Below are 27,720 nucleotides of genomic sequence, written 5' to 3'. Positions count from 1 at the left end.
TAACTCCAACGAAACCAGCTCCAATTACGTCCGTAAAAGACGCCGCACTTGTTAAAACATCTGAAATTCAGGAGCTGTTTTCTACTGAAAACAGCTCCGTAATTTCAGACGTAATTGGCGTTGCCGTGTGAACATACCCTAAGGCCTCGTTTACAGGAGCGTGATATACGTCCGTGCGACGCGCGTGCTTTTCACGCGTGTCGTACGGACCTATGTAAGTCTATGGGGGCATGCACACAGTCCGTGATTTTTGCGCAACGTGAGTCCGCTGAAAAAAACTCACGACATGTCCTATATTTGTGCGCTGTTCGCGCATCACGCACCCATTGAAGTCAATGGGTGCGTGAAAATCATGCAGGTCACACGGAAGCACTTCCGTGCAAACAGCGCGATTCGCGCAACAGCTGTCAAACTCTGAATGTAAACAGAAAAGCACCACGTGCTTTTCTGTTTACAAACATCCAAACGGAGTGTCATAATGATGGCGGCTGCGCGAAAATCCGCTGATGACACACGGAGCTGTTAAGTGCCTTTTGCGCACGCAAAACGCCATGTTTTTTGCGTGCGTAAAACGCACGCGCTCGTGTAAACCAGGCCTTAGGCATATGGACAGGGGTTTTATAAGATGAGACAACCCCTTAAGGCGAAATTCACACGAATGTGTGCATTTTGCGCGCGCAAAAAAACGCAGTGTTTTTTGTGCGTTGCATTTCCGTGTGTCATAAATGTTTGGTGCGTGGCTGCGTGATTTTCACACATATGCCATCCTTATGACACTCTGTTTTTATGTTTAGAAACAGAAATGAAGGAGGTGCTTTTATTTTTGCCTTCATCTCTTGTACAACTATTGCGTGAATCACGCGCAGCACACGGAAGTGCGTCCGTGTGCTGCGCGTGATTTTCACGCACCCATTGACTTCAATGGGGGTGTGCGTGATGCGTGAAAACCGCTCAAGTACAGGACGTGTCATGAGTTTTACGCAGCGGACATACGCTGCGTGAAAAACATGGACTGTCTGAACGGCCCCATTGAGTTACATAGGTCCGTATTACGGACGTGAACTATGCCCGTGTAAATAAGGCCTAAAGGTAACAAACACTGGTTGCATTAGTATACACACCCCTTATGAAACAGAACATTTTATCAGTCACAGTAAGGCCGGATTCACACGAGCGTGTGCGTTTTGCGCGTGCAAAAAACGCTGCGTTTTGCGCTCGCAAAAGGTCCATTGACTTCAATGGGTGCGTGATGCGCGAAAAACGCAGAAATTTAGAACATGTCGTGAGTTTTACGCAGCAGATCACGCGCGTTGCACCAACGTATTATACGTTCGTCTGAATAAGCCCTAAGGGTATGTTCACACGGCCTATTTTATGCAGTTTTTCGGCCCGTAAATGCCCGGAAACCGCCGAAAAATCGGAAGCAGAACGCCTCCAAACATCTACCTAATTGATTTCAATGGGAAAACACAAAAAAGAAGTGCAGGACGCATCTTGGGACGTTTTTGGAGCCGTTTTCCATAGACTATTGAAAAAAGCTCCAAAAACGGACGTGAAAAACGCCGCAAAAATCGCGAGTGGCACAAAAAACTTCTGAAAATCAGGAGCTGTTTCTCTTTTTTACGCCTCGAATTACGCCTGAAAAGACGGCTCCAATACGTTGGCAAACATCTGCCCGTTGCTTGCAATGGGTCTTACGATGTTCTGTTCAGACGAGCTGTCATTTTACCCGTCGCTGTCAAAAGACGGCGCGTAAAATTACGGCCGCGTCAAAGAAGTGCAGGACACTTCTTGGGACGTAATTGGAGCCGTTTTTCATTGACTTCAATGAAGAACAGCTCCAATTACGTCCGTAAAAGACGCCGCGAGAAACGCCTGCATTTGTCAAAACGTCTGAAATTCTGGAGCTGTTTTCTCCTGAACAGCTCCGTAATTTCAGACGTATTTGGCGTGGTCGTGCGAACATACCCTGAGGGTCTCCACATTTACCATAACCTAATTTCTTGTTTTGTTCCCTCTCCATAGGGATTTTCTGGGTTCTGCCTTGTACAGATGATTTCTGTCGACTTGATTTGAGAACTGTGTCATTTGCAGTCCCTCCCCAAGAAGTAAGTGATAATTAAAAGTTATGTTGAAATTAGATGGCAGTGAGCAAGACACAGGAGGGACTTCTATCTTATTATGAGAGAGTGACCTAGATTTTCTTATGAAATGACATATGCCATGTTTATACACTGTGCTTTATATTGACGTACACCTACCAATAATCCTTGAGCTATAGAACATAGAGCATGGCAATAAATATATACTTACCAACATTTCAATCCCAAATGGCAGGACATTTGTAAACCTTGGAAGACTTTTTTTTTACTAAAACATTGTACTGTATTATAGTGTTTGTAATTGGTTTTTATTAAAAATACTTCTTACTTTTTCAGATACAGCTGAAACCCAAATCCGTCAGGTCAGCGGGACTGACGGGTTGAGTGACAGCGGGTACGCAGGATCCACCTGTTATCTATCACATCTAATCTCATGAACTTAAATGTGATTGATAACAGGTGTACCCTGCGTGTCAGAGATACAGAAGACCCGCTGTCACCAAAGCTGTCAGTCCTGCTAACCTGACGGATTTGTGTTTCAGCGCAAGACATAGCTTCTATGTATCTAGGATACATAGAAGCTGTATCTGAAAAAGTAAAAATAATTTTTAATTAAAGCCAATTACAAAGTTACACTAAACATTATAATACAAAGTTTTTGTAAAAAAATTAAATAATTAAGTCTTCAAAGCACTGCCCCCCGTACCATCCAGTTATGCCCCAAAACAACCAGAAATGTTTGCTTTTAAAGAAAATTAGCACAAATCCCACCTCTTTTGTAGCCCGGTTGATGGGTTAGTCCCTTGAAAATAACTGTTGGCAACTACGTAAAGAACAGCAAGTAGCACAATTGCATTCTTGTACAAACTGTGGCGCAGTCACACAACAAATTAAGCCCCTCCCCAAGACAGAAAAATGACAACCTGGAGGAGAACATGCAAAAGAAAAACTAAAGGTCCGATCCTATTTACATTTTCAGCATGTGTAAGATCCATATTTTACGGGAAAAAATTGTCAATCCTGTGACTGCCATCTTGTGGTCATTTAACATAATGCAGGAATTTCAACAGTATGTACTATTTCTAGCTGTGACATGTTACATGTTTGTCTTCTAGACATATGCTTATAGACAGATATAGAGCCACAAGTAAATGATGGATATTGTTTCCGATGATTGTCATGGCAGTCTGGGGGGGTTAATGAAGTTGCCCAGGTATGCAATCTTTGTACTACTACTAAGACCGGCCAGACGGCTAAGAGAAAAACCTGTTAAATGTTTTTTTTATATATTATTCTACTACAGCAGGTCTGTTAGCCCTGACCTGGGCAGGTCGGCACCCACCTACGATTTACAAGGCTGTGCGGCTGACATTGTATTTGGACTTTAAAAAATATTATAACTTTATTTTAAGAAAATAAAAAACACTTTTACAATTTTTGCTAAAAAGTAACGTAAAAAAATAAATAAAATAAACATAATTGGAATCGCTGCATCTTTGAAGGTCCGGACTATTACAACACTACAATATTTAAACTGCACTTTGAAAGTCTTATAAAGAAAAATAATTAAAATGCCAGAATTGCTGTCGTATGTATCTCCAAAATGGAACCAATAAAAAGTACAGCTCACCCTGTGAAAAACAAACCCTCATACCGCTCAATCAACGTAAAAAAAAAAAGTTTTGGCTCTCAGAATATGGTGACACAAAACAAGTTTTTTTAATACTTAGTTTTTTCTTTGTAAAAGTAGTACTTTTTACTGCATAGTGAACACCGTAAAAACAAAACCCAAAAAACAATGGAAGAATTATTTTTTTCCTATTCCATTTCACAAAGAATTGTTTTCCAGTTTCCCAGTACATTATATGGTACAATAAATGGTTCTGTGAAAAATGAAAACTGATCCCGCAAAACACAAGCCCTCACATGGTTATATTGACAGAAAAATAAAAAAGTTATGGCTTTTGGAATATGGAGAGGAAAAAGCAAAAAAAACCCAAACAACTGAAATATGGTTCAGAGGGCGAGGGATTATGCAGCGATATTTGCGACCTGTTATATGGATCCTCTTATCTCATTTTACATTCTGTTTAGATCAGAAACCATCTACAGTGGTGAATATGCAATAACACGGCACCTGAAAGGGGGAAATGACTTCTCCCATATTTCGATGTTATGTTTTATTTTACTTGTAGGTTCTCACTAAAGATTCTGTAACCATCATGGTCGATGCTGTCGTCTTCTACCGTATTTTCAATCCAATTGTTACAGTCATTAAAGTGGACAACGCCAATCAAGCTACTCAGATGCTGGCACAGACCACGTTACGGAATATGCTGGGCACCAAAAGCCTGACAGAAATTTTGATAGACCGTGAAGAAATGGCTGATCATATGGGTGTAAGTATAGGGAATATTCTGATAAATATTAAAGCGCTATTCCTGGAGGCTCCTATAGATTACAATCATAGAGGCCACATTCATTTATGAAGATCTAATAAAAAAAAAAAAATTATAATAATTTCCGCTCTGTGCATCTTGTGAACAATTCCACGTTCAATTTCCTATTTGATCTGATCTTCTTGGTGCATAAAAAAATGTTAAAACTTTAGTAAAGACTGATTTTTACAGAAGCAGACCAGTAGGGGACAAGTAGGGCTAGGGAGAATGTAAGGGTATGTGCACACACACTAATTACGTCCGTAATTTACGGACGTATTTCGGCCGCAAGTCCCGGACCGAACACAGTGCAGGGAGCCGGGCTCCTAGCATCATAGTTATATACAATGCTAGGAGTCCCTGCCTCGCTGCAGGACAACTGTCCCGTACTGTAATCATGTTTTCAGTACGGGACAGTAGTTCCACGGAGAGGCAGGGACTCCTAGCATCGTACATATGTATGATGCTAGGAGCCCGGCTCCCTGCACTGTGTTCGGTCCGGGACTTGCGGCCGAAATACGTCCGTAAATTACGGACGTAATTAGTGTGTGTGCACATACCCTAAGGGTATGTTCACACCCAGTGTTTTCATGTGTTTTTTTGGGGTGTAAACGCCTCTAAAAATGCCTGAAAAAACAAGCAGAACGCCTCCAAACATCTGCCCATTGGAAAACAGCGTGTTGTTCAGATGGGGCGTTTTTTTCGCGGCCTTTTAAAAAAACGTGCATTAAAAAATGCCTCGTAAAAAGCGCATGTCACTTCTTGAGCTGTTTTTGGAGCCGTTTTTCATTGTGCCAATAGAAAAACAGCTCCAAAAACGGCTCCAAAAACCCATCATAAAACGTTTGAGGCTATGTTCACACGCTAAAGTAAAAATGGCTGTAAAATACGGAGCTGTTTCAAGGGAAAACAGCCTCTGATTTTCAGATGTTTCTATAGCATCAAGCATTTCTTTTATGCGTTTTTTGGAGCCGTTTTTGTAGCTGTTTTTCTATTGACACAATGAAAAATGGGGGAGTAAAAAAACTCCCCGTCTGATCGAAACGCCGTTTTTCCTATTGAAATCAATGGGCAGATGTTTGTAGGCATTCAGCTTCCGTATTTTCTGGCGTTTTTTTAGGCGTTTACGCCCCGAAAAACGCCTGAAAATAAGCTGTAGGAACATACCCTGATGCTTTAAAAACGGCTGAAAATCAGAGGCTGTTTTCCTTTAGGCTGGGTTCACACGTGGCGGAATTTCACTTGAATTCCGCTGCGGACACTCCGCAGCGTTAATCCGCAGCGGAGCCGTTTCTGCATTGACTTCCACTTCTATTTAGAAGTGTTCGTTTAGACGATGCGTAAAATTCCGCTGCGGAGCATAGGCTGCGGAGCGGAATTTGGTGTCCGCAGCATGCTCTGTCTGTTGCGGAGCAGTGGCGGACTGGTTGCGGACTCATGGCGGAATTTCTCCATTGACTTCAATGGAGATTCTAAGTTCCGCAATGAAGTCCGCAGCTGTCATGCACATGTTATGTGTGCTGCGGATGCGTCTTGCTTTTTTGCCATGACATTTCTTCATTCTGGCTGGACCTATGTATTTCTAGGTCTACAGCCAGACTGAGGAAGTCAATGGGGCTCCCGTAATTACGGGAGCGTTGCTAGGTGACGTCAGTAAATAGTCACTGTCCAGGGTGCTGAAAGAGTTAAGCGATCGGCAGGTACTGTTTCTGCCCCCTGGACAGTGACTACCGATCCCAATATACAGCAACCTGTCAAAAAATATAAGTTCATACTTACCGAGAACTCCCTGCTTCTGTCTCCAGTCCGGCTTCCCAGGATGACGTTTCAGTCTAAGTGACGGCTGCAGCCAATCACAGGCCAATCACAGGCTGCAGCGGTCACATGGACTGCCGCGTCATCCAGGGAGGTCGGGCTGGATGCCGAAAGAGGGACGCGTCACCAAGACAACGGACGGTAAGTATGAAATTCGTTTACTTTCACTAGGGAAAGTGCTGTCCCTTCTCGCTATCCTGCACTGATAGAGAGAAGGGAAGCACTTTTCCCGCAGTCCGCAGCAGCTAGTCCGCATCAATTTACTGCACATTTTGGGCAGATCCGCAGCCGTAATCCGCAACCCGGATTAGGTGCGGCATTGATGCGGACAGTTGCGGAGGAAATCCGCCACATGTGGTCATGCCCTTAAAAACAGCTCCGTATTTTACAGCCGTTTTTACTTTAGCGTGTGAACATAGCCTCACTCTAAATACATAATTAGTTTTGCATGCCATTCAGTGTCTGTAGAAAGCTGAGTGACAACCTCTAAAGGCACTGTAATGACTCTTGTGAGTAATTATCACCCAGTTTCTAGAAGCCAACAATAACTTAGTTGAATAGCGCATTGAAAGACTTTGCACATAGATATATGGCCTCATGTACATTACACAGCCACATTAAATCCATATTACGCAACCTTAGGCCATGTTCACACGACATATTTTCAGGCGTATTTCTGAGCGTAAAATGCTCGTATTGCGCTCAGAAATACACTCAAAATACACCTGCAAACAGCTTCCCAATGATTTTAGTGGGAAATACGCTGTGTAGTATTTTTACGCTGAATTAAAAAACACCTCGTAAAAATATGCTTCGTAAAAACGAAGTGACATGTCACTTGTGATTCGTTTTACAATCTGATTTTTCCCTTTTATCAATGACACTTTATGCAATGTTAAATACTTTTGTGTCAAAAAAGACAAAAGTATAGAAGGTAGGATACCTTTATTGGCTAACTATAAAAATGATATGATAATGCTTTCAGAGCACACAGGCCCCTTCTTCAAGCAAGTTTACAAATTAATGACTTAGGGCCGGTTCACATCAGCGTTGACTTTCCGTTCAGTCAACTGCGCTATTGATTCCGTCGAAAGAACGGAAACCTGCCGGAACGGTGACAAACGGAAACCATTAGCAATGTTTCCATCACCATTGATATCAATGGTGATGCAAACGGAAGCTAAGATTTCCATTTGACTTTCCGTTGAGGGGTTCACCCGACGGAAACCTCCGACGGAACCCCTGAGCGGAAAGCCAACGCTGATGTGAACAGGCCCTTAGAAAAAAAGCACGACATTTAAGATGTTACACTGTCACTATTCAGTTGTGACAGTTTCTTCAGTAGGTTTTTAAGATCCATCTGTGTTCGGTACATTGGGATATCCTCCATTTTTACAAAGTACAGTAAAAAATAGTGTAGTACCGTGTTAGCCAGAAACAATATGCAATGTTAGTAACTTTTGTGTCAAAAAATACAAAAGTATAGTCGGTATGATACCTTTATTGGCTAAACCATTGACACTTCAAAACATTTTGTTGGAATATACGCCTCAAAATACGCTACAAAAAAGACCTGCAAAAATAGAAAAAGCTTTATAGATCAGCTCCAAAAAGCGCTTAGATTTTCTCTTGAAATTAGCCTCGTATTTTTCAGCCCAAACATATGTCGTGTGAACATTTCCTAAGACACTGTGTGTGCTGCCACGTGGCAACAATTTACGAAGATATTCTCCCCTAGAAGCAATGTCTATAGGGGAGAATACCTCCATAATATGTTTTTTTTTTTTATCCGGCAGAAAAAATTTGGAGGCAGACTGAGGTACAGTAGGGCCTACAGAAGCCATATTATGGCTCGGTACAACCTCGGTACCATACAGTGGGGGAGATTTATCAATAGTGACTAAAAGAGAAGCTGCCCTTGTTGCCCATAGCAACCAATCATAAAGAAGCTTTCATATTTCCAGACCAGCTTAAGAAATGAAAGCTCATCGCTGATTGGTTGCTGTGGGCAACAAAGACAGTTTTTCTTTTAGACACTGAAGGAGATAAATTAAACTGGTGCACAGTAAGGGCATGGCCAGACGTGGCGTATTTCTTCCGACACTGTCCGCATTAATGCCGCACATAATCTGCGTTGCAGATTCTGTTGCGGCTTTGCCTAAAATGTGCAGGAAATTGATGCGGACTGGCCGCTGCGTATTAAGGTGAAGAGAGCTTCCCTTCTCTCTATCAGCGCAGGATAAAGAGAAGGGCCAGCCCTTTCCCTAGTAAAAGTAAAAGAAATTCATACTTACCCAGCCGTTGTCTTGGTGACGCGTCCCTCTTTCGCCATCCAGCCCGACCTCCCTGGATGACGCGGCAGTCCATGTGACCACTGCAGCCTGTGATTGGCCTGTGATTGGCTGCAGCCGTCACTTGGACTGAAACGTCATCCTGGGAAACCGGACTGGAGGAAGAAGCAGGGAGTTCTCGGTAAGTAGGAACTTTTTTTTTACAGGTTACTCTATATTGTGATCGGAAGTCACTGTCCAGGGTGCTGAAACAGTTACTGCCGATCGCTTAACTCTTTCAGCACCCTGGACAGTGACTATTTACTGACGTCGCCTGGCAACGCTCCCGTAATTACGGGAGCCCCATAGACTTCTATGGGCCTGCCCGTGCCTTAATTACGGCCCGTGATTACGGGCGTTTTTACGTTCGTGTGCATGGGGCCTCAGTCTGGCTGTAGACCTAGAAATACACAGGTCCAGCCAGAATGAAGAAATGTCATGTTCGAAAAAACCAATACGCAACGCAACACACATTACATCTGCGGATTTTATTGCCGAATTTTGAATCTCCATTGAAGTCAATGGAGAAATTCAACAATATGTCCGCTACACGTCCGCAACAGCCAGTTTTCCGCAACGTGTGCACGAACCTAACTGAAAAGGTGTGGAAACCAATGGAGAAAATGTCCAGAGCATATCCGCCACGTCTGGCCATGCCCTAAGGGTATGTTCACACGCTTACTAAAAAACATCTGAAAATACGGAGCTGTTTTCAAGGGAATACAGCTCCTGATTTTCAGCCGTTTTTTAAGCAACTCGCGTTTTTTGCAGCGTTTTTTAAGCTGTTTTTCTATAGAGTCAATGAAAAATGGCTCAAGAAGGGAATTTTTTTTTACGCGGACGTTTTTGAAAAAAAACGCGCCGTCTGAGCAGAACGCCGCATTTCCCATTGAAATCAATGGGCAGATGTTTGGAGGTGTTCTGCTTCTGATTCTTCGGCCATTTTTCAGCCCTTCACAGCCTGAAAAATGGCCGAAAATAAGCCCTGTGAACATACCCTTAAGGCCTCATTTACACGAGCGTATTATACGCGCGTGCGACGCGCGTGCTTTTCACGCGTGTCGTACGCACCTATAATAGTCTATGGGGCTGTTTAGACGATGCGTGAATTTTGCGCTGCGTGAGTGCGTTGCGTAAAACTCACGACATGTTCTATATTCTTGCGTTTTTCACGCAACACGCACCCATTGACTTCAATGGGTGCGTGAAAACAACGCATGCCACACTGACGGTCCTGCGTTGCATGCGCGAAAATCACGCAAGAGCTGTCAAAAGGATGAATGTAAACAGAAAAGCACCACGTGCTTTTCTGGTTACAAACATCCAAACGGAGTGTCAAATTAGAGATGAGCGCACCGAACTTCACCGGGTTCGGCCGAACTCGTTTTAACCGAACCCGGCAAAAAATGTTCGGGTACGCGACGTCAGGAGACAGTCACTGCCCACGGTGCTCAAAGACTTAAACTGTTTCAGCACCATGGACAGTGACTTTCGATCACAATATACATATACGTGTAAAAAAAAACAGAAGTTCTGACTTACCGATAAGTCCCGGCTCCTTCCTCCAGTCCGACCTCCCGGGATGACAATTCAGGCCAAGTGACAGCTGCAGCCAATCACAGGCCAAGCACAGGCTGCAGCCAATCACAGGCTGCAGCGGTCTCATGGCCTGCCGCGTCATCCTGGGAGGTGGGGCCGGATGACAAGAGAGGGACGCGTCACGCGTCACCAAGGCAACGGCCGGGAGCCCGGACTGGAGGAAGCAGGCAGTTCATGGTAAGTGTGAACGTCTTTTTTTATTCACAGGTTGGTGTATATTGTGATCGGCATTCACTGTCGAGGGTGCTGAAAGAGTTACTGCCGATCAGTTAGCTCTTTCAGCAACTTGGACAGTGACGGGCATCGACTACCTCATCTCTATGATGGCGGCTGCGCGAAAATCACGCAGCCGCGCATCATACACGGATGACACACGGAGCTGTCAATTGCCTTTTGCGCACGCAAAACGCAGCGTTTTTTTGCGCGCGCAATACGCACACGCTCGTGTAAATGAGGCCTTACACGAACGTAATATACGCGCGTGCGACGCGCGTGCTTTGCACGCATGTCGTACGCACCTATATTAGTCAATGGGGCAGTTTAGACGATGCGTGAATTGCGCTCAGCGCGTGTGCGCAGAAAAAAACTCACGACATGTTCTATAATCGTGCGTTTTTCGCGCACTCACGCACCCATTGAAGTCAATGGGTGCGTGAAAACCACGCATGCCGCACGGAAGCACTTCCGTGCGAACTGCGTGATTCGCGCAAGAGCTGTCAAACTCCTGAATGTAAACAGAAAAGCACCACGTGCTTTTCTGTTTACAAACATCCAAACGGAGTGTCAAAATCGAGATGAGCGCCCCGAACTTCACCGGGTTCGGCCAAACTCGTTTTGACCGAAACCGGTAAAAAATGTTCGGGTACGCGACGTCAGGAGACAGTCACTGTCCACGGTGCTGAAAGCGTTAAACTGGTTCAGCACCATGGACAGTGACTTCCGCTCCGAAAATCCATGAACCTGTAAAAAAAAAAAGACGTTCTGACTTACCGATAACTCCGGTCCGACCTCCCGGGATGACAGTTCAGTCCAAGTGACAGCTGCAGCCAATCACAGGCCAAGCACAGGCTGCAGCCAATCACAGGCTGCAGCGGTCTCATGGACTGCGGCGTCATCCTGGGAGGTGGGGCCGGATGACAAGAGTGGGACGCGTCACCAAGGCAACGGCCGGGAGCCCGGACTGGGGGAAGCAGGAAGTTCTTGGTAAGTATGAAAGTCTTTTTTTATTCACAGGTTGGTGTATATTGTGTTCGGCATTCACTGTCGAGGGTGCTGAAAGAGTTACTGCCGATCAGTTAGCTCTTTCAGCACCTTGGACAGTGACGGGCGTCGACTAGCCTCATCTCTATGATGGCGGCTGCGCGAAAATCACGCAGCCGCGCATCATACACGGATGACACACGGACCTGCCAAGTGCCTTTTGCGCGCGCAAAACGCAGCGTTTTTTGCGCGCGCAAAACGCACACGCTCGTGTAAATCAGGCCTAAAAGTGGAGTAATTGCCCATGGCAACCAATCAGATTTCACCTCTGATTTGTCATAGACCCTTTGCAAAATAAAAGCACCAATCTGATTAGTTGTCATGGACAACTACTCCACTTTTCCTTTGCACCAGTTTTGATATATCTCCCCGGGTTTTAATAAATGTCCTGCAGTATTTTCATGGAAGTGACTGGCTTTACTGATAGACTGATATATAGCACAAAGGCAGAATATTCTACTTGCAGTGGTTAATGATCATACACACAGTTTCAGTAAAGTTAATTATTACACTAATCTTAATCCTGGAGAGGGCTCTAGTGACGTCAGCCGGGAACAAAAGTGTAAAAAGATGTAATAGAGTTCATGCTGTACATGTAATTTTCCGCCTGTTTTCGTGGCGTTTTTCGCCTGTGGCCATGGAAGCTAATGCAAGGACCGTGGACAAAAAAATGCAGTGAAAAACGCTCATAAATTATATGCTGCTTCTTTTCCCCGCGAGCCAAAAGGCGAAAAAAGCTCCTGATTTTCAGACGTTTTTGTAACTACTCCCGTTTTTTGTGGTGTATTTTACGAACGTTATTGGAGCTGTTTTTCAATTGAGTCAATGAAAAACGGTTCCCAAAAACGTCCCAAGAAGTGACATGCGCTTCTTTTTCTCAGGGGCGTCTTTTTACCCGCCGTCTTTTGACAGCTAAACGTAAAATTACACCTCGTGGGAACAGAACATCGTAAAACCCATTGAAAGCAATGGGCAGATGTTTGTAGGCGTAATGGAGCCGTTTTTTCAGGTGGAATTCGAGGCGTAAAACACCCGAATTACGTCTGAAAACAGTGCGTGTGAACATACTCTTAGGTCTATGGGAGTCTACATTGATTCATTACAGCAAACTACCAGAATAAGTGCTGCTGATATACTTAGCTCACAGAGGATTGCCTAGACAGGATACAGTTGAAACAAACCCTCAGCTGTGAAAGTATTAAGTCTGTAGGGGCTTGCAGCTTCTGGGTGTAAACAAGACGGTTCCTATCGGTGTAACTACCGAGGTATCAGGCATAGTAACTGCTATTGGGCTCCTTAAATGGGTATTCCCAGAATTGATAGGCGATAATTGTCTAATAGCTGGGGGCCTTCTCCTCGCTTCTCAACTCAGGAAGGAGGACAATGAAGGGAGCAGGGCGGATCATGTTCACTGCTGCTCCATTCAAAGTCTATGGGAAACAGAATTTCCGTCACATAAACATTGAATGGAGTGGCAGGAGCATGTTGAGGGGAGTGCAGTGAGGAGAATTTGGGTGTTCGGGACCTCGGTTCTCACGATCGATGGGGGTCACATTAAAATTAGAAAGAAAAGGCCCAGAACTATCACTTTTTGTATTGTAGACAGAATTTATGTCTCATATAAATATAATTGGTGCATAATTCAGGTCTTATAAACCATTTAATAATGTAGCTGATTTTGGCCTTAAAGATTAATAAATTGTTTGGTCCTTGGCATTTGATTGGGCGCAATTGTCTTATTTTTAGCTTGTTTTTTGCAGGATAAGTTGTATATTTTGTATGAATCATTTACGGGGAAAATGTATGCAGGATTTTCTGCAGCAAATCTACACAGTGTGAACACGGCCTTAGTCTTAAGCATTAATTATAGCAAACTTTATGTGGGTTTTTTACTGGGATTCCTGTGCAGAATTACTGTACAATCCGCAACACAACTCAATTTGCGTATTTTAGTGCGGAATTTATGCTCTGCATTGAAGTCTGTGGGTCAAACACGCAGCATCTCTGCTCAGAATACGCAGCACAAATTGACTTGAGGTTGAAAGCCGCACTGCAGAACACTTCCTGCGCGATTTTTTTATTTTTTTTTGCAGCGTGTGGCTGTGTTTTGCATCCACTTTGCTGCTACTGTAAATGCAACAGATTTTCCGCACAGAATTCTGTTGCGGAAATTCCGCAGCGTTTACGCTGTGTGTGAGCTAGTCTTGGGGGGGGGGGGGGGGGGGGTTAAAGGGGTTGTATGGATTTAGAAAAGCTATTTTTAAATATCCTATTTGGGCATTCTTAGTTTAAGGGGCTATCTGGGTTGCTATTTTTTTTTTGTAATGGCTGGGAATTATATAAGCCCGCTTATCCACATCCACAGGATATGTCATAAATGTTAGATATATGCAGGACCCACCTCTGGGACCCGCAGGGCCTCCATCAGGGGGGTATTAGGGGTAGTGGTGTGAGGGGCCCGGCCAAACCTAATTGAAAGGGGGGCCCGGCAACTGCCTCGACATTCTTTTGGTAGGAAAAAACGGGCCCCTGCAATGGGGCCCGTTTTTTTCACCAAAAGAATGTCGTGAGCTGCTGCTGCTGCGGGCCCCCTCCCCTCGTCATGGGGGGCCGTCAAACCGTCCGCCCGCGCGCGCGCACACCCGATTGCGCGCACAAGGAAACTCCCGCGCGTGCGCACTCGCGAGCGCGCATCCACGAACGCCCGCACTGGAGACCGCCCGCGCGCGCACCCGCGATCGACCGCGCGCGCACCCGCGAACGAAGCGCGCGCATCCGCGATCGGCCGCGCGCGCACCAGCGAACGAAGCGCGCGCAGCCGCGGACACACATGGACAAAACTTACCTGGAGCCTGGCTGGAGGTGAAGGACTGGACGTCTGGACCGAAGACCTCCCCTGGAAGACATCGCCGGAAGAGGACTGGAGTGGGAGCAGCTCTTCTGACACAGTGAGTAAATTATCTCAAAGTGCTGATCATGTATGGCCCTGTTCACACAGTATTTTGCAGGCAAAAAAAAATCTGCCTCAAAATTCCTTAAAGAATTTTGAGGCAGATTTTGACCTGCCCACACTATCTTGCCACGTTTTTTTGCTGCGTTTTTTGCTCGCGGCGATTGAGGACAGCAGACAAAAAACGCAGCGAAAAATGCATTTTCTGCCTCCCATTGATTTCGATGGGAGGTCAGAGGCGGAACCGCGGCAAGAAAGGACGTGCTGCTTTTTCTTTTTTCCGCGACTGGCTCCCATTGATTTCAGATTAAATCAATGGGAGGCGGTTTTGGAAGTTGTTTGGTGCTGATTCTGACGCAGTGTCCGAGTCAATATCAAAGCCCAAAAACTGTGTGAACTGGGCCTTATTGTTAGGGCTTATTCAGACGAATGTGTAATACATCCGTGCAACGCGCGTGATTTTCACGCGCCTCGCACGGACCTATGTTACTCTATGGGGCCGTGCAGACTGTCAGTGATTTTCACGCAGCGTGTGTCCGTGTGTCCGCTGCGTAAAACTCACGACATGTTCGATATTTGTGCATTGTTCGCGCATCACGCACCCATTGAAGTCAATGGGTGCGTGAAAATCACGCCCAGCACTTCCGCAGCCGTATAAACTATGAATGAAAACAGAAAAGCACCACGTGCTACAAACATACAAACAGAGTGTCATAATGATGGCGGCTGCGCGAAAATCACGCAGCCGCGCATCATACGCTGCTGACACACGGAGCTGTTATGGACCTTTTGCATGCGCAAAACGCCACGTTTTTTGCGCGTGCAAAAAGCACACGCTCGTGTAAATCCGGCCTTAGGGTAGGAACACACTAGGCATGAACACTGCAGATTTTATGCAACACATTTTATTGTGGAAAATCCGCAGCGTATTACAGTCGCAGCAGAGTGGATGAGGTTTGAACAAATCTCATCCACACGCTGCAAAAATAATGGACCTGCAGTGTGACTTTTGGCTTTTTAAGCCGCAGCATGTCAATTTATTCTGTGGAATCGCTGCTCCTCTGTTGCGGAAATGCTGCGGTTCTGCCGCAAAAATCACACAAGAGAAGAAAAAAAAGGTACTTTTTTAAATTGATAAAGTTTAGACTTACCCCGGCCGTAGTCCTGGTGACGCGATCCTCTATTCTTAGCGCAGCCCGGCCTCCTGTCATGACGTTTCATCCCATGTGACTGCTGCAGCGGTCACATGGTCTACAGCGTCATCCCAGGAGGCGGGGCTACGTTCAGAAGAGAGAGATGCGTCACCTAAACTACGGCCGGGGCAAGTCGAAACTTTTTTTTCCCTGCAGGATTCCCGCAGCGGACACGCCTCACGAAACCTGCGCCACTATTTGGTGCGGTTTTGCTGGCAGAATTCCCTGCGGCTCCCGGGGCAGATAAGCTGTGTAGTTTTACTCAGCATAGCCGCCTAGTGTGTCCCTTATGATGTCGCTCCCGGAGCTGCTGCCGCTCTCTAAATAGGCAGTTGGTTCAGTAGAATTTGGAATTATTTTTTTTTGTGAACCAGCTTAAAAAAATACAAAACTTTTGTGTTAGGGCCTGTTCACATCACCGTTCGCTTCCGCTCCGGGGTTCCGTCTGAGGTTTCTGTCGGGTGAACCCCGCAACGGAAAGTGAAAGTGATAGCACAGCTTCCGTTTCCATCACCATTAGCGCAGTCGACTGCGCTATTAATTCCGTCCGAAAACCAGCCGGAATGGTGACGAACCACCGCTCCGTGGTTCCGTCTGAGGTTTCTGTCGGGTGAACCCCGCAACGGAAAGTGAAAGTGACAGCACAGCTTCCGTTTCAGTCACCATTGATCTCAATGGTGACGGAAACATCGCTAATGGTTTCCGTTCGTCACCATTCCGGCTGGTTTTCGGACGGAATCAATAGCGCAGTCGACTGCGCTAATGGTGATGGAAACGGAAGCTGTGCTATCACTTTCACTTTCCGTTGCGGGGTTCACCCGACAGAAACCTCAGAAGGAACCCCGGAGCGGAAGCGAACAGTGATGTGAACAGGCCCTAACACAAAAGTTTTGTATTTTTTTAAGCTGGTTCACAAAAAAAAATAATTCCAAATTCTACTACACCAACTGCCTATTTAGAGACAGGCAGCAGCTCCAGGAGCGACATCATAAGGGACACACTAGGCGGATATGCTGAGTAAAACTACACAGCTTATCCGCCCCGGTAGCCGCAGGGAATTCCGACAGCAAAACCGCACCAAATAGTGGCGCAGGTTTCGTGAGGCATGTCCGCTGCGGGAATCCTGCAGGGAAAAAAAAGTTTAGACTTGCCCCGGCCGTAGTTTAAGTGACGCATCTCTCTCTTCTGAACGTAGCCCCGCCTCCTGGGATGACGCTGTAGACCATGTGACCACTGCAGCAGTCACATGGGATGAAACGTCATGACAGGAGGCCGAGCTGCGCTAAGAATAGAGGATCGCGTCACCAGGACTACGGCCGGGGTAAGTCTAAACTTTTTTATAAATTTAAAAAAGTGCCTTTTTTTTTTTTTCTCATTTGTGATTTTTGCGGCAGAACCGCAGCATTTCTGCAACAGAGGAGCAGCGATTCCACAGAATATACATTGACATGCGACTTAAAAAGCCAAAAAGCCACACTGCAGGCCCATTTTTTTGCAGCGTGTGGATGAGATTTGTTCAAATCTCATCCACTCTGCTGCGACTGTAATACGCTGCGGATTTTCCACAATAAAATGTGTTGCATAAAATCCGCAGTGTTCATGCCTAGTGTGTTCCTACCCTAAGGCCGGATTTACACAAGCGTGTGCTTTTTGCGCGCGCAAAAACGTGGCGTTTTGCGCTTGCAAAAGGTCCATAACAGCTCCGTGTGTCAGCAGCGTATGATGCGCGGCTGCGTGATTTTCGCGCAGCCGCCATCATTATGACACTCTGTTTGTATGTTTGTAGCACGTGGTGCTTTTCTGTTTTCATTCATAGTTTATACGGCTGTGGAAGTGCTGGGCGTGATTTTCACGCACCCATTGACTTCAATGGGTGCGTGATGCGCGAACAATGCACAAATATCGGACATGTCGTGAGTTTTACGCAGCGGACTCGCGCTGCGTGAAAATCACTGACAGTCTGCACGGCCCCATAGAGTAACATAGGTCCGTGCGAGGCGCGTGAAAATCACGCACGTTGCACGGATGTATTACACGTTCGTCTGAATAAGCCCTAACAATAAGGCCCAGTTCACAGAGTTTTTGGGCCTTGATATTGACTCTGACGCTGCGTCAGAATCAGCACCAAAGAACTTCCAAAACCGCCTCCCATTGATTTAATCTGAAATCAATGGGAGCCAGTCGCGGAAAAAAGGAAAAGCAGCACGTCCTTTCTTGCCGCGGTTCCACCTCTGACCTGCCATCGAAATCAATGGGAGGCAGAAAATGCATTTTTCGCTGCGTTTTCTGTCTGCTGTCCTCAATCGCCGCAGGCAAAAAACGCGGCAAGATAGTGTGGGCAGGTCAAAATCTGCCTCAAAATTCGGTGCGCGGTTCCAGGCGGTCGCCGGTGCGCATGCGCGGGAGTTTGCGGGTGCGCGTGATCGGTCGCACGGGCGGCGGTGTTTGACGGCCCCCATGCTACCCAGGGCCGCCATCAGGGGGGGTATTAGGGGTACTGATGTGAGAGGCCCGGCCAAACCTAATTGAAAGGGGGGCCCGCAGCTCATGACATTCTTTTGGTGAAAAAAACGGGCCCCATTGCAGGGGCCTGTTTTTTTTCTACCAAAGGCAAGTCGCGGCAGTTTGCCGGGCCCCCCTTTCAATTAGGTTTGGCCGGGCCTCTCACATCAGTACCCCTAATACCCCCCCTGGTGGCGGCCCTGGGTACCATGATATAGTACTGGACGGAGTACCGTTAACAGGCGGTGCCACGGTAGGGGGGCCCAGAAAATGTAGCTGTAGGGGGCCCTGAAATTCCTGATGGCGGCCCTGGGGACCCGCACCTATCTCTAGAACGAGGCCCCCTAAACTCCCGTTCTACTGCTCTGTGTTGTGACTGAAGGGTGTGATTTCCAACCATGAATTACGGAAACAGCGTACGTCGCTGAGCTACGCTGTTTCCGTTACTCCCATAGTAGGGAATGGCAGCTACAGAAGCAGCGTAGCACGTGAGCTACACTGTTTCCGTAACTACCATTCAGCTCTATGGGAGTTACGGAAACAGCATAGCAGAACCGCGTTTAGGGGGCCCCGTTCTGGAGATAGGTGGGACCCGCATCTATCTGACATTTATGACATATACTGTGGATCTGTCATAAATGTCTCTGATAGGAAAACCCCTTTAAGTACTGGGTGGCCACTTATATTTCTATACATTATTTCTCCATTTTAATCAGATGTGAGAGGACTCTAATTTGTTATTAGAATGTCATCACTGTTGTATCTGCAGAGAATCTTATACGATGCTACAAAAGAATGGGGAATTAAAGTGGAGCGTGTGGAAATAAGGGACGTCAAATTACCCCCATCTCTTCAGAGAGCAATGGCCGCTGAAGCAGAAGCTGCCCGTGAAGCCAGAGCAAAGGTATCGTGATCTCAATTTGTTCTCATGGTGGGTAGCACTTTTTGTAAATGATGCCAATCAACATTAACACATGGCATTATCACATCCAATATGGTGCTGGTTTTTAATCATAATAATTAATAATAAAACTTAATCAATAATTTAAATCTACCCCAAAATGGTTCTATTAAAGAATATGATTCATCCTGCAAAAAGACCAGCCCAATGAAAAAGGTATAGCTCTTTGAACGTGGCAAAATAAAAATGTTGTTTTTTTCCCTGAGATGGGCTATTATTGTGCAAAAGTAGTAAAACAATAAAAAAAAAAATACATATTTGGTATTGCCGTAATCGTACAGACCTATAGAATAAAAGTAACACCTTTAGTAATGTCGCATGGGGAATGATGCAAAATTGAAAATGCTAATTCTATTGCGGAAATTCATTTTTTTTCCCATTCTTGACAGAAAGATTTAATAAAATGTAATCAATACGCTATATGTACCCCATTAAAAAATACAACTAAACCCGCAAAAAACAAGCCCTCATACAGCTACGTTGACAGAAAAATAAAAGCTATGGCTCCCAAACAAAAAACTTGTTAATGTCAAAATAAGCTCGACACCTAAGTTATTCCAGCTTACCAGGTGGGGTACTCAGGCTGAGGAGGGAGGGGAGCTGGGGGCCACAGGTTTGGCCTCCGCCAGTTTCCCATCACTGCTATATACATCCAGATATTTTTTTTCGTATCTGGATATTTTCTTACCCTAGCCTAACTTATACCTATTTATCTGCTCCTGCACACCCAACACGTTAAAAGTGACAGGGTCTATATAAGAACTGCCCAATAAACATATAATCCTTTACTGCGGCATACTGTAGTGATGTGAGGCTCCGGTGTGAGAGGTCTGCGGTATTAACCACGTCTTTTATATTGTGTTCTATATAGGTGGTTGCAGCAGAGGGGGAGATGAACGCCTCTCGTGCCCTGAAAGAAGCCGCTGTTATCATGTCTGACTCTCCGGCCGCCCTCCAGCTCCGCTACCTCCAGACTCTTTCACACGTTGCTGCAGAGAAGAATTCCACTATTATCTTCCCAATTCCTGTGGAGTTCTTTTCTCTAATATCTCGCAGCTAGGCAATACCAGTAACAAGTTCCAGCAGCGTCGTGCCCACCGCATGCAGAGCACTTCACTTTTCTTGTAATTCCACAGTCATGTTATGGCATGAATAGAGTGAAAGATATGTGAGATACAGTCCCCATGAATGGCATCTGAGCACAGCCACATAACCTCCTATGTACTCTTCCAGGCCAGTCACGTCCGTATAGGGATATTACAAGCCGACTGCTGAGACCCAACTCGCCAATACAACACAATCCCACCTCCCATGACTGTAAAAAAGACCTGTCACAAGATCATATAAGTTGAACTGGTTAACTGACCTGAATTGCGCTGTCTCCCTAGTTCCAGCGTTGTTTTCTTTTTTTCCTGGACCGCCCCTCCGTTCCAGAGTCTTGGCTCCCTATGTGCTAATTTGCTGTAGTTAGCCACTGGAGTGGAGCTAGGTTCCCTGCCTCTGATGCTGACCAATCAGCGTGAAGCAGCTTGAGGGTAATTCACGCCCTGTTGACTACAGCAAATTAAAATAGAAGGAGCCAACACAACGGGGCCATATCTCTGGTAGGGTATGTGCACACACAAAATCAAAAACGTCTGAAAATATGGAGATGTTTTTCGCAGCATTTTTTACGGCCGTTTTTGGAGCTGTTTTTCTATAGAGTCAATGAAAAACAGCTCCAAAAACATCTCAAGAACTGACATGCACTTCTTTTTCACGGGCGTTTTTTTACGGGGCCGTTTTTCAAAATGGCCGCGTAAAAAAACGCCCCGTCGGAACAGAACGCCGTTTTTCCCATTTAAATCAATGGGCAGAGGTTTGGAAGTGTTCTGCTTTCGATTTTTATGAATCGGGGAGACAGCGCTATTCAGGTGAGAAAACCAGTTCAACTTATATAACCTAGTTACAGGTCCTCTTTAACCGTTTTATGTGGATGGGGGTCGGCCACATTTATGGGCGCACAGAACACTTCACAGCTGGCAATGTTCATGAGGCACTTCACTTGGTACTCTAAGTGGGGCCACTGTTAGGGCATGACCAGACGTGGCGGAATTGCTCTGGAATTCCGCTGCGGACAGTCTGCAGCGGAAATCCGCAGCGTACACGTTTCTCCATTGCCTTCCACAGCTTTGTGGATGGGTTCGTTTACACGTTGCGAACAATTCCGCTGCGGAGCATAGGCTGCGGTGCGGAATTTGGTGTCCGCAGCATACACTGACTGTTGCGGACGTGTAGCGGACTTGTTGCAGACTCATTGCGGAATTTCTCCATTGACTTCAATGAAGAGTCAAAATTCCGCAATGAAGTCCGCAGATGTTATGTAGATGTTATGTGTGCTGCGGAGCGTATTGGTTTTACTAACATGACATTTCTTCATTCTGGCTGGACCTATATATTTCTTGGTCTACAGCCAGACTGAGGAAGTCAATGGGGCTCCCGTAATTACGGGTGACTACGTGTGTGCACCCGTAATAACGGGAGCGTTGCTAGGCGACGTCAGTAAATAGTCACTGTCTAGGGTGCTGAAAGAGTTAAACGATTGGCAGTAACTGTTTCAGCACCCTGGACAGTGACTTCCAATCACAATATACATCAACCTGTAAAAAAAATAGAAGTTCCTACTTACCGAGAACTCCCTGCTTCTTCCTCCAGTCCGGCCTCCCGGGATGACGTTTCAGTCCAAGTGACGGCTGCAGCCAATCACAGGCTGCAGCGGTCACATGGACTGCCGCGTCATCCAGGGAGGTCGGGCTGGATGGCGAAAGAGGGACGCGTCACCAAGACAACGGCCGGGTAAGTAAGAATTTATTTTTACTTTTACTAGGGAAAGGGCTGTCCCTTCTCTCTATCCTGCACTGATAGAGAGAAGGGAAGCCCTCTTCCCCCTCAATACGCAACGGCTAGTCCGCATCAATTTAGTGCCCATTTTAGGGAAAACCGCAACAGAATCTGCAACGCAGATTCTGTGCGACATTGATGCGGACAGTGTATGCAGAACTCTGCCACATCTGGTCATACCCTTATGATGGAATGCTGCTTGTCATTATGGTGGCATTTACCTGTATTTCGGGGCTGGGTCAAATATTTCTTCTAGTATGTCTAAGGCCCTGTTCAGACGTGGCGGAATTGTCACAGATATTTACACTGTATTTGAAATCCCCAGCAAAATTCGTGGCAAAAAATATGCATGTCACATGGACTCGCCCTGGATTTGCTGGGGAAACTCTCCACTAAATATGACTGTTCCCTAAAAACGTTTCTTTAGTTGGCACAATTATTTACACTAGATTCATTCTTAGATATCACATGGTTTCCTGATAAATGATGCCATGGGAACGTGATGTTTGTGCATTCCTGCCAGTCTGACTCATTCTCACTGTGAGATAATCTTCTACTTCACCTTTTCACTCCTTGTTTCCCACTGTGATGTGTTCATCGTCTGAAAATGAAAACGTTTTTTTTTTTAAATTTAAGATCCTTATTTATGCTGGATCATTTTTGTGCAAAAAGAAAGAAGATTATCTCTGTGTTATATACCTTATATGTTTGTGTGATATAGATATGTATTACATGGTTTTCCACATGTATTTACAGCACTTGTGTGGCATACAGTTTGTACTATTTCTTATTGCCATTGAAAAGACAACTTACATCATTTAGGAAACTTTTTGTTCTTTCGTATTTCTGTATTACTGCTTGGTAATTAAAGCTTGTATGTAAAAACAAAACAGCGCCACCTAGTGATTAAATAATTTGAAAATGTTGATTTTTTTAAGAAATAACATTTAAAAATGATGCATTTTCTATCACCATGTCTCAGTCTTAGTTTTCAACGCATCTAAATTGAAAAAAAGTAAATAAGCTGTAATTTCTAAATTTTTCACCGTGACTGGAAGGAATAACCGTTTGAACGGCTTAATCTGTAATACAATCTCCTACAAATCCTCCTTCAGGCAGGGTCCTTTTTGTGCTAATAAACTATACATAGCCAGCATATTAAAGAGCACTATCTTTAAAATAAATAAAATTGCAGGTAAATATGTTTTTTTATGTTTTTAAAATCTATTTGATTTTTAATTATATCTTGTTTTTCGACCTGGGCTTCATGACAGAATTACGCATGGTGACTATCACACTTTTGATTGCTGCGCTATTTCGGATTACAAAAGATAAGAGCAGGTTGCAGTATAATATCATTGGCGATTACACTGTGATCTACTGCACCAGAACTGTGCAATAATCGCCATGATTAGTATCACCATGGAGCCTGGACCATATACAGATAGGTCCAGAATTATTTGGACAGTGACACAATCTTCATGATTTGGGCTCTGCTGCCACCACATGGGATTTGAAATGAAACAACTGAGATGTAATTGAAGTGTAGACTTTCAGGTTTAATTCAAGGGGTTGAACAATATTATCCTGTGAAACGTTTAGGAATTTCAACCATTTGGACAAATGAACATTACCATAAATAAAATGTGTTTTTTTTTTAAATACTTTGTAGAGAATCCTTTGCAGGCAATGACTACCTGACGTCTGGAACCCGTGGACATCACCACACGCTGGGTTTTCTCCTGTGTGATGCTTTGCCCGGCCTTTACTGCAGCTTCTTCTGTTGTTGCTTGTTTGTGGGTCTTTCTGCCTTAAGTTTTGTCTTAAAGAGGCTCTGTCACCAGATTTTCAAACCCCTATCTCCTATTGCAGCAGATCGGCGCTGCAATGTAGATAAGAGTAACGTTTTTTTTTTTCAAAAACGAGCATTTTTGGCCAAGTTATGACCATTTTTATATTTATGCAAATGAGCCTTTCTTATGGACAACTGGGAGTTTTTAATCTTATGTCCAACTGGGCGTGTATTGTGTGTGTACATCTGGGCGTTTTTACTTGCTTTACTAGCTGGGCGTTGTGAATTGAAGTGTATGATGCTGACGAATCAGCATCATCCACTTCTCTTCGTTACCACCCAGCTTCTGGCAGTGCACAGACACACAGCGTGTCCTCGCGAGATCACGCTGTGACGTCACTTACTTCCTCCCACAGGAACTTCATCGCGTCGGATGAGCGAGGACATGGTGTGTGTCTGAACTGCCAGAAGCTGGGTGGTAACGAAGAGAAGTGGATGATGCTGATTCGTCAGCATCATACACTTCCATTCACAACGCCCAGCTAGTAAAACAAGTAAAAACGCCCAGATGTACACACACAATACACGCCCACTTGTACATAACTTTAAACACGCCCAGTTGTACTTAAGAAAGGCTCATTTGAATAAATATAAAAATGGTCATAACTTGGCCAAAAATGCTCGTTTTTGAAAAAAACAAAACGTTACTGTTATCTACATTGCAGCGCCGATCTGCTGCAATAGGAGATAGGGGTTTGAAAATCTGGTGACAGAGCCTCTTTAAGCAAGTGAAATGCAGCTCGATCGGGTTGAGATCTGGTGATTGACTTGGCCATTGCAGAATATTCCTCTTCTTTGCCTTAAAAACTCCTGGGTTGCTTTCGCAGTATGTTTTGGGTCATTGTCCATCTGTCCTGTGAAGCGACATCCAATCAACCTTGCTGCATTTGGTTGGATCTGAGCAGAAAGTAAATCCCTGAACACTTCAGAATTCATCCGGCTGCTTCTGTCTTCAGTCACATCATCAATAAACACTAGTGATCCAGTGTCTTTGGCAGCCATGCATGCCCATGCCATCACACTGCCTCCACCATGCCATCAACCTGCCTCCACCATGCCATCACACTGCCTCCACCATGCCATCACACTGCCTCCACCATGCCATCACACTGCCTCCAACATGCCATGACACTGCCTCCACCATGCCATCACACTGCCTCCACCATGTTTTACATAAGATGTGGTGTGCTTTGTATTATGAGCCGTTCCAAGCCTTCTCCATACTTTCTTCCTCCCATCATTCTGGTACAGGTTGATCTTAGTTTCATGCTGTTCCAGGACTGGGCGGCTTCCTTACATGTTGTTTGGCAAAGTATAATCTGGCCTTTCTATTTTTGAGGCTGATTAATGGTTTGCACCTTGTGGTGAGCCCTCTGTATTTGCTTTTATGAAGTCTTCTCGTTATGTTATACTTAGATACTGATCCACCTACTTCCAGGAGAGTTTTCTTCACTTGGGTAGATGCTGTGAAGGATTCTGCGATCATCCACCACAGTTGTCTTCCGTGGACTTCCAGGCCTTTTGGAGTTCACGAGATCACCAGTGCGCTCCTTTTTTTTTTTTTTCAAGAATGTACCAAACGGTTGATTTGGCCACTCCTAACATTTGTGCTTCTCTCTGATGAATTTCTTCATTGTTTTCAGCCTAACGATGGTCTGTTTCACTTGCATTGAGAGCTCCTTTGACCTCCTCTTGTGGGTTCACAGCAACAGCTTCCAAATGCAAATTCCACACCTGGAATCAACTCCAGACCTTTTACCTGCTTAATTGATGATGGATTAATGAGGGAATAGCCCATGCAGCCCATTAAATAGATTTTGAGAGAATGTCCCAATTACCTTTGGTCCCTTGAAAAAGAGGCAGCTATGTATTAAGGAGCTGTAATTCCTACACCCTTCCTCAAATTGGCATGTGAATACCCTCAAATTAAAGCGGAGAGCCTGCACTTTAAGCCCATATTGATTATATAACTGTATATTAAATATGTTTTGGTAAACAGCTAAAATGCCGAAACTTGTGTCACTGTCCAAATAATTCTGGACCTAACTGTAGAAATGCTGGGTGGTGATTAATAATAATAGTAATCTATAGCGCCAACATATTCTGCAGCGCTTTAAAACTGGAGAAATACCAAATTAGTATTTAAGTGACGTGTTTAAGTGACGTTATGCTGTGTGGTAACCAATATGCTCACCATTAGCCCCCCTGCACACAGGACGGAAATGCTGTGGCTTTTCCCTGCAGATTTGCACACAAAAAATTAGCCGCAAATTACAGTACCAGCCATGTGGATGATATTTGAACAAATCTCACCCACATGCAGCGGAACATTTTCCGCACGGAAATCAGAGCATGCTGCGGATTTCACCCTTTTCAACGTAGAAGGTATGATATCCGCAGCAAACACCTCAGCAACTCGTGTGTCGGTACCCTACAGTACACACAGACTTTGGTAAACAACTTTCCTGGGATCCTAAATGGCAAATCTGCCTAGAAATATGGAAGCTGGGAATGTATTATACATAATTAGGCAAGTTTAGATTCTTGTAATTCAGGAGTCTGGAAAAGCTGAGTGATAGCCCATATGGGATCTGTATTGGGCACCATACTGGTTGTTACCGATCTTTGTTATAAAAAATTTGAGTAATAATCTGCTTATTATAATCAAATGACTCAAGAACTTATATTTTCTGGAGATATTTTATATTAGGGTGTCGCTCTTATTCTAACAATATTGTTTAGTAGCATGACGACAAAGTGAACCGATCAGTCAATGGGACTATGAGCTTTCGTATGATAAGAACTTACTGGACCTATATAATACCTCTTCTGATCCATACTTATTGGACGCTTATTGGAATTTTCCCAGCAGACATTTGCATATGAACACCCAGCAAAAAATGTACTGTAAAGTGGAAACACAGGTTCCACTGCAGCTGCCTGATTCCAGCCAGTTTATGGTTAATTGAGAAGCAATGTATTCAGCTGTATTGAAGCTGCCTATCCCTAGTAAGGAGGAGTCCAGGTAGCCTGCACCTCAGAAACTGTCACTTGAAGGCTCCGCACTTCCTGCTTGTCACCCTGGGTGCCCAGATCAGGACTAGGAGAGTCACTTTCCAGCACTGCTTCTGCGGCCAGTGCTCCTTCTTTCATGAACCCTGTGAACAGGAGCTGCACTTATGCTGCCAAGATTGTGCCTGGGTCCCTGCGTCTTCCTCTTCTGTCTGATCTACTCTGTGAAACCTGGTAAGAATTGTTACTCTGTATCACTTTAGTTTTATTGTTTGTCTTTTGAAGCTGTTGACTTTACCTTTACATGATGATACTTTATATTATGATGCTTTATATTATGGAATTGTATTTCTCTAAGGCCTCATACACACGACCGCATTGGTTTTGCGGTGCGCAGAACCACGGGTTCGTTGCGGTCCAACGGACTGCAATAAAAGCCTTGTTGTGCATTTATGTGTCATCAATTTCACGAGTGGTTTGAATCAGCAAATCCAGACCGTAAAATGACGTCCTGAGTTTTCACAGTTCGGACTCACGGCTCCAGCACAGATCCGTGAAAACCGCGGTTGTGTGCATGGGGCCATAGAAATTAATGTGTCTGCAATTTATCGGATAAATTGCGGACGCAAATGCACTGTCGTCTGCACGAGACCTAATACTGTATAATGTTAGTATCGGAATCACTCCCATTACAAGGCGGACCAATTCTGCTGCTACCACATGGGCGCTGTTTATAGTGCCCTGTATTCTATGATTGGTATTTTAAAGGGATGACGAACTGTCCATCATCTCATCAAAACAGCCTGCATGAGTGGTCCATTCCCAG

General features: G+C 44.9%; 1 protein-coding gene across 2 annotated transcripts in view; it reads left to right on the top strand.

Annotated features, from left to right (window-relative positions):
* Positions 1-23,190, top strand: part of LOC142743584 (stomatin-like) — a 62,667-nt gene extending 39,477 nt beyond the window's left edge. For both annotated transcript variants that reach the window (XM_075854494.1, XM_075854493.1), the window contains 4 exons: positions 2,026-2,108; positions 4,298-4,501; positions 18,959-19,093; positions 20,022-23,190. In XM_075854494.1, coding sequence (XP_075710609.1) covers positions 2,026-2,108; positions 4,298-4,501; positions 18,959-19,093; positions 20,022-20,210 — 611 coding nt within the window. In that variant the 3' untranslated portion in view covers positions 20,211-23,190. The remainder of the gene's footprint in view (positions 1-2,025; positions 2,109-4,297; positions 4,502-18,958; positions 19,094-20,021) is intronic.
* The last annotated feature ends 4,530 nt before the right edge of the window (positions 23,191-27,720 follow it).

Source organism: Rhinoderma darwinii, chromosome 2 (genome assembly GCF_050947455.1).
Source record: "Rhinoderma darwinii isolate aRhiDar2 chromosome 2, aRhiDar2.hap1, whole genome shotgun sequence".
Taxonomy (NCBI): domain Eukaryota; kingdom Metazoa; phylum Chordata; class Amphibia; order Anura; family Rhinodermatidae; genus Rhinoderma; species Rhinoderma darwinii.
Note: the sequence above shows the minus strand (reverse complement) of the source record. Positions and strands in the feature narration are given on the sequence as shown.